The sequence below is a fragment of the Arachis duranensis genome, chromosome 1 (assembly GCF_000817695.3).
Source record: "Arachis duranensis cultivar V14167 chromosome 1, aradu.V14167.gnm2.J7QH, whole genome shotgun sequence".
NCBI classification, from domain to species: domain Eukaryota; kingdom Viridiplantae; phylum Streptophyta; class Magnoliopsida; order Fabales; family Fabaceae; genus Arachis; species Arachis duranensis.
This window is the reverse complement of record NC_029772.3, coordinates 20,242,137-20,249,164: the sequence shown is the minus strand read 5'-3', so window position 1 is coordinate 20,249,164 and position 7,028 is coordinate 20,242,137. Positions and strand designations below refer to the sequence as shown.

The following is a 7,028-nucleotide window of genomic DNA, read 5'->3' as shown; positions in this document are numbered from 1 at the left end:
TTTAAAAATTTTTTACAGCTTAATTTGAAATTTGTATTAGAAAAAAAATTTAGCAACTAAAAATGTAAGTCATGAAAAGCAAAACAAAGCTCATCAAAAAGATAGAAATATAGACAACAAAAAACAGATGGTACCATTTATGTCCTTCTTATAAAAAAAAAAAAAGAAAAAACGTGAATTTTGTTTCTTTTTTAGAATAATAAGCTTTACTTTTTCAAATAATTTGTATGCATATATTTGACGAAAATTAAATAAATAAAAGTTCAAGATAAATTTAAAAAAAAAATTGATCAATAAGAATGAAGAAGAAGAACGTACCAAATTCATTTGTTAGGAATTTAGGAATAACACGCCGAAAGAAGTGAAACTATTTTAAAGGTGATCTACTTAAACCAGTTTTTTTTTTTAAAAAAACACTATTTGTACAAAATAAATCGATTTTTTTTAAACCATATAATATCGTGTGTCAACCATCTAAAAATAATTTCATGTGAAATATGAGTGAGTTTTCACTTTTTTTTTATTGAGGACAACTTAGCTATAGCTTCGAGGATTTCGGGGAGTTGGGTCTCTATACTAGCTTCAACTTAACATAATTGAAGTGATAATTGCTACTGCTAGGGTAATTTATTTCTAGAGAGATATTATTACATAATTTGTAGTTTTATGTTGGTGGTTTTAGATCTATGAGGACTAGAGAGTTTTAAGTTTCTTTATTTTTTTTTAAGTTACAGTTACCTTCTGCTTCGTTTATTTCATTTATTTTTTATTTTCTGTAGTTTTTATGTTCAAGTGTTGTTGGTTCAAGGTTTTTGATAAAAAAAAATGATTTGTGATTTATGGCTTGCTTAGGAGGTTTACACTTGGTCATTTGGCTTAGTTAAAATTCGTGTTGCCTGAGGCAATTGTGGTTAAGAAGGTGTTAGTGTTTGATGAAAAGACAAGTTGTATGAAGCCAGATCTACATGTCACCATTAACTATGACGCGGTGGAGTATGAATCAAGGTTGCCAACCGAAGGCGGGCATGCTGTTCCCTGCGCGGCTGAGAGATTTTGTTGAATTCCAGCCTGGGTATGCAAATTTCTCCAACTACAGTGTTCAGTTGATTTTGAACATTAACTTGTTGAATCACATTGCTTTCTGCTGGTTGCAGCATTGATTGCCTTTGCATCAGTTACTTTTCCAATTTTATTTTCCCTCTTTACTTGTAAGGAACTAAGAATCGTCCAATGGAATTCTAATGAATCAATGTTGAAAATATGAGATGTATGGTACTCGGAATATTTTTGGTATTTATTTGAAAAAATTGATCTATATTTGATTCTTTTTATATTTTGTGTAAAAATATAATTATTTATGAAATTAAGTTTTAATGGTGGTAAATATAAAATTAGTAAAAATCTATAATTATAAGACTAGGAACAGTGATTGCTTTAGCGACTAATTTAGTTTTTTAATTTAGGAATTACCGATTCAGTGACCAATTTCATTGGTGACTGATTCAGCGACCAAAAAATTAGTTGTTATTTAGCGACCAATTTACTCAGCGACCGATTTAGCGCCGAAAAACATGGTCATCATTTAGCGACCGATTATGTTAGCGACTGATTTAGCGACCGATACTCTTTGGTGAGGGGTTTGGTGGCCTTATTCAAAAATCGGTCGCTAAAATCGGTCGCTAATCATTAGCAATCGAAGTATCTCGCTATTTTCTAATTAGCAACCAAGGTTTTTGCAACCACCAAAATCGGTCGCTATTTCGATAATTTTTTGTAGTGAAAGGAGAAAAAGGAGAGGGAAGAAGACGAAAACAAATTTTTTTCTGTAAATATAGAAAAGAAAAGAAGACGAAATTAGATGAAAATGATTAGTGTTTTATGTTATTCCCTCTTTCTCCAGCAGCATATACAATGACCTAATTCTAATTTTCTTTTAATTATTTATTTAAGGTTTATTACATATGGTAGTTTGATTTAACTAGACTTAAATGTATGTATAATATCATGTCATCAATTAATTAAAATATGTAAAAAATGTATATAATACCCTCAAATTAATTGGGTACAAAGAAATCACCTTGTTTAATTACCTGACCGAGCCAAGAACCATGTATGCAATTGAGTACGATTTTTGTGATGTCATGAATTCTCAATCCATGGGGCTTCATAGCAAAAAGTCAATCGGCAGCTATAGCTTAATACTACTAATTCTTTATTCGTTTTGACCAACTAATTAATTAATCAAACCTTTGACAATTCGTATAATGAAACTTACATACAAAATACCGATCACAAGTCTACTTCTACAAACAGGGAACGAAAATCGTAGCTAAGAAATAACAACTTGAGATGAAGTATGAAGAAAGGAACCTAATAATCTTAGCATGCATTATCATGGTATATATTAGCATTATCCCCATTATTAGTTATATTAGTATCATCACCAATGTTTTTTTTTATACAACGCTTTTTTATAAAATCTAAGATTTTTTCACTATATGACCTGATGATCAAGCCTCATCTAATTCATCAATCAAAATTTTTTGAGATCATATTTAGTGACCAATTATAATAATGATCTGTGGGCTTGGGACAAATCAAACCAAAATTAGGATGCGATAGTATTTGAATTGGATGTACAATCTTCAACAGAATTATATTGCAGCTAGATGTTGATTCCTTCAATAATATAATATATAGTTCCCTTCTATCTTCTCAAAAGTATTAAAAGTATTCTATATAGAGATATTACTATTAAAAAAATGACAAGCAAGTATTTATATATAAATCACAAAAATATTATTTATATATTAAAATTAATTATTATATATTTTTATATAAATATATATAATTTAATTTATTTTTAATATGTATTTTATATTTTAATATATATATTTTATATTAATAACTGATTTTAGTGATTAATTTTAGTGTATTAGTATAATTGTTTTAATACATAGGACAATCCATTTAAACTTTCTAGCAAATACCTTTCATATAATCATATTATTAAAATATTACCATAAGAATTGAATTCTTTTTCGCTTCTCAAGATCCGCTTCACTTCTCAAGTTGTCCGCCACTTTATTTTCTTCCTGCATGGTATACCATGCGCTATAAACAAAGTTAGTTCTTTCTTGTAGTATTTCAGTACGGATATTATTATAACGTAACTTATTCCCTGGGTTAGTTAAGGTCAATGCTTACTGGTCCACATCACCAATCCAATCTTAAAACGTATTATTCCTATGATCCCAAATGGGCTCATACTACCACTGGTATCTATACCTAAGGCAGCACTATAAATATGACAACTATCTATCCTTGTAATCTCACAAAACCTTCTTTCAATAATATTTGTTATTAGTTAATTATATACCTTCACATACTTTGGTTTATTGCATTTACTTACTACATTTCTTACCTCTTTAGATATGGAGCTTAAGCACCAACTTGGTCTTCTTTGCGTTATATTGCTTTTACCGGCACTAAGCATCGCCACTAATAATGACTATTGCCCTTTGAATTCTTATAAGAACTCTAGGGCATCCTATTATGGTACCCGTGATGGTTATGGGACTCCAAGTATGTTATTACCCTCCTTTAATTAATTTACACATATCATGCAATATATTTTGAGGAGTGCATGCTAGGAGAGGTCAACCCTTTTAATAAAAAAACAAGGTTCTGTTCTGATAAAAGAAAATTTTTTATGTTTTATTATTTTAAATTAGTTAATTATTAAAAAATTACATAACTCCGATCGGTTAACTCATTTTGTTATTGTCTTTTTTAAATTTTTTAATCAATTTATTGCCAATTGACTTTTTAAATGAATCAAACTGATGTAGTGACTGATTTTCGATTAATCCAATTGTATCAATCAACTCGATCTGATTTTTAAAACTATGAAAAAACATAAATTTATGAGTGTTGCCTCAAATGCAAAATAAATACAAATAAAAATATTCATTTTGAGTTATTTTTATAAAAATATTTTTGTTATACTTTGTACCAATGTAAGTTTTCCTTTTACACATTTTTCATGTTTAGTTTCACTAGTGAACATGGTAATGATAACTAATATATGATGTCTTTTTCCTTTTCTCTAAGAATATATTTTATGAACTTATTTTTTGATCATGCACGCTCTCTCCTATATATTTAGGTGGAGCATGTGGATTTGGCGAATATGGAAGGATGGTCAATGATGGCAAGGTTGCAGCGGTATCTGGGCTATGGAAAGGTGGAAGTGGCTGCGGTGCATGCTATCAGGTACGTTTCCCTCTCAACTCCTCGTTATAATAATCCTCAGGTTAGTGTTCTAGATTTGGTTTAAAAGGATGTTAGAGAGGAGGCAAATTAAAGGTTTAATCCTCAGGTACTTTTTAATATTTAATATATATAAATTATTGTAATCTTATTTGTATCATATATATATTATTGTATGTATATAATAAAATTGTAAGAATATATAATAAGTTTTCTATGTCATCTTTTTCACACTTGTTTATTCTTCAAATATAATATAAAATAATAAATAATGGTAATTCAGGTTAAATGTAAAGTACCAATATTGTGCAAAGTCAACGGGGTAACCGTGGTGGCAACAGATTATGGTGAGGGAGACAGAACAGATTTCATACTGAGCCCACGCGCTTTTGAGAGTTTGGGTGTGAGTCTTAATGCATCTGAAGAGCTCAAAAAATACGGTACTCTTGATATTGCATACAAGAGAGTTCCTTGCAATGGCAAGATTGTTATTAAGATCCACGAAAGTAGCAGCAACCCTGGATACTTTGCTATGGTGCTTCTCAGCCATGGTGGATTATACGATGTCACTAGTGTCGAATTCTGGGAGGTACATATATATAGTTAATTGGTTGAAAACTAAATAAGCTGGCTGTTATTTTGAAACCAAAGTTAATATTGAGATTCTAATAATTTATTGGCTTGGCAGAAACTCAAATACAGTCAATTTCACGTGAAACTGATAGTTAAAAACTTTTAAATAAAAATTTAGTAAAATTAGTCAAATTATTTAATAGTTGTCACCTATCAACTTTATGTAAAATTGACTGGAGATGAGTTTTCACCAGTTGGCTTAGCTAGTTATATAATTTGATTATTAAGTTATTTTCAATGTTGGAGCTGTAACATCAATATAATTACATATTTATATTATATTCTACCTCTCTAATTTTGCAGGATTCACGCAAACAATGGAGTCCATTGCGTAGAGCTTATGGGGCAGTGTTTGACTATGCTAACCCACCAAGGGGTCCACTCTTCTTGAGGTTCCAAGTGACTGGTTGTTATGGAGCTTATTGGCAAAAACTAAATAAACCTATCCCTGCTAATTGGCAGCCGAAAATGATTTTTAACTTTTGACAATGGACTTCAGCTTTAATAATTAATACTTAAAACTTCATACTTTGGGCCTGGAATCATATAATATATCATAAATAAATAAATAGCCACTCTTATTCAGATGAAATTCTGATCTGGTTCTACGAATAATGGTGAGTGTGTCTGTGTGGTGTGTGTATTGTTGGGTGAATTTTTTTTGTATGTTAGTCTTTGTGGAGACTACAATAATATGTATTCTTGTACTTGTGAAATAAATTGTCAATAATAAAATAAATACATAGTGTCATTTTGTTTGGGCAATATTAATAATTAGCAGAATTTATGGTTTATTAACATAATTTTGAAAAATTATGTTCAGATTTAACTATTTTTAGCTGAAAACTTAAAATAAATTTATCAAATATATTGAATTGAGTTAGATTCAGATTAGATCTCCGGCTTAGTGAGATAATAATCTATTTTTTACACTTGTCTGATTTCGACGTAAGTTTCAACTCTTAATACTTCTAAAATAATTTATGTTATAAACTAAAAGTAACTTTCTAGCAAAAATATTAAGGAAAGAAAAAAGATAGATGACAAGAAGAAAGAAGTTGTGCAAGAACTTAGTGTATAACTGTTTAGTTAGTTAGAGTCTTAGCGTGTTAGTTGGTTAGGGATGTTACTGTCTCTATATCATGAACAGCTACCCTTTAACCATTGTAATGCATATATGAAGCTAACTCAATTCATCTAATTCATTATCTGGTGTACGAAAATTACACTCACACTATGTAATTCCGCACAACTAACCAGCAAGTGCACTGGGTCGTCCAAGTAATATCTTACGTTAGTAAGGGTCGAATCCTACGGAGATTGTTGGCTTGAAGCAAGCTATGGTTATCTTATTATTCTTAGTCAGGATACCAATAGGGGTCTTTAGTTTCAATTGTAAAAAGTGAAAGAGAATGAAATGAGTAATTGTTACGCAATAATGGAGAATGTGTTGGAGTTTTGGAGATGCTTTGTCTTCTGAATCTCTGTTTCCCCCCTGTCTTTTTCTTCACGCACGCAAGGTTCCTTCTATGGCAAGCTGTGTGTTGGTGGATCACCATTGTCAATGGCTACCATCCGTCCTCTCAGTAAAAATGGTCCAAATGCACTGTCACCGCACGGCTAATCATCTGTCGGTTCTCGATCATATCGGAATAGGATCCATTGATTCTTTTGGGTCTGTCATTGCGCCCAACACTTGCAAGTTTGAAGCTCGTCACAGTCATCCAATCCATGAATCCTACTCGGAATACCGCAGACAAGGTTTAGACTTTCCGGATTCTCAAGGATGCTACCAATGGATTCTAGCTTATACCACGAAGATTCTGATTAAGGAATCTAAGAGATACTCATCCAATCTAATGTAGAATGGAGGTGGTTGTCAGGCACACGTTCATGGGTTGAGAATGGTGATGAGTGTCATGGATCATCACCTTCTTCATATTAAAGTGCGAATGAACATCTTGGATAGAAACAAGCGTGTTTGAATAGAAAACAGAAATAATTGCATTAATTCATCGAGACGCTGCAGAGCTCTTCACCCCCCAACAATGGAGTTTAGAGACTCATGCCGTCAAAGAGTATAAAGTTCAGATCTAAAATTGTCATGAGGTACAAAATAATTC

The 7,028-nt window shown here is 31.2% G+C and overlaps 1 protein-coding gene across 1 annotated transcript; it reads left to right on the top strand.

Moving 5' to 3' along the window:
- The first annotated feature begins 3,361 nt into the window (after window positions 1-3,361).
- Window positions 3,362-5,644, top strand: LOC107481762 (expansin-like B1). Its single transcript, XM_016102075.3, has 4 exons — window positions 3,362-3,585; window positions 4,169-4,275; window positions 4,556-4,861; window positions 5,209-5,644. Exons 1-4 carry the CDS (start codon window positions 3,435-3,437, stop codon window positions 5,389-5,391), a joined length of 747 nt encoding a protein of 248 aa, XP_015957561.1. The 5' UTR covers window positions 3,362-3,434; the 3' UTR covers window positions 5,392-5,644.
- The last annotated feature ends 1,384 nt before the right edge of the window (window positions 5,645-7,028 follow it).

What these genes read in the sequence shown, in the direction of transcription:
- LOC107481762 (XM_016102075.3), top strand. Translation starts at nt 3,435, where the DNA reads ATGGAGCTTAAGCACCAACTTGGTCTTCTTTGCGTTATATTGCTTTTA. An exon ending in TGATGGTTATGGGACTCCAA is followed by an intron (nt 3,586 to 4,168) that starts GTATGTTATTAC and finishes CTATATATTTAG; the next exon opens with GTGGAGCATGTGGATTTGGC. An exon ending in CTAGTGTCGAATTCTGGGAG is followed by an intron (nt 4,862 to 5,208) that starts GTACATATATAT and finishes CTAATTTTGCAG; the next exon opens with GATTCACGCAAACAATGGAG.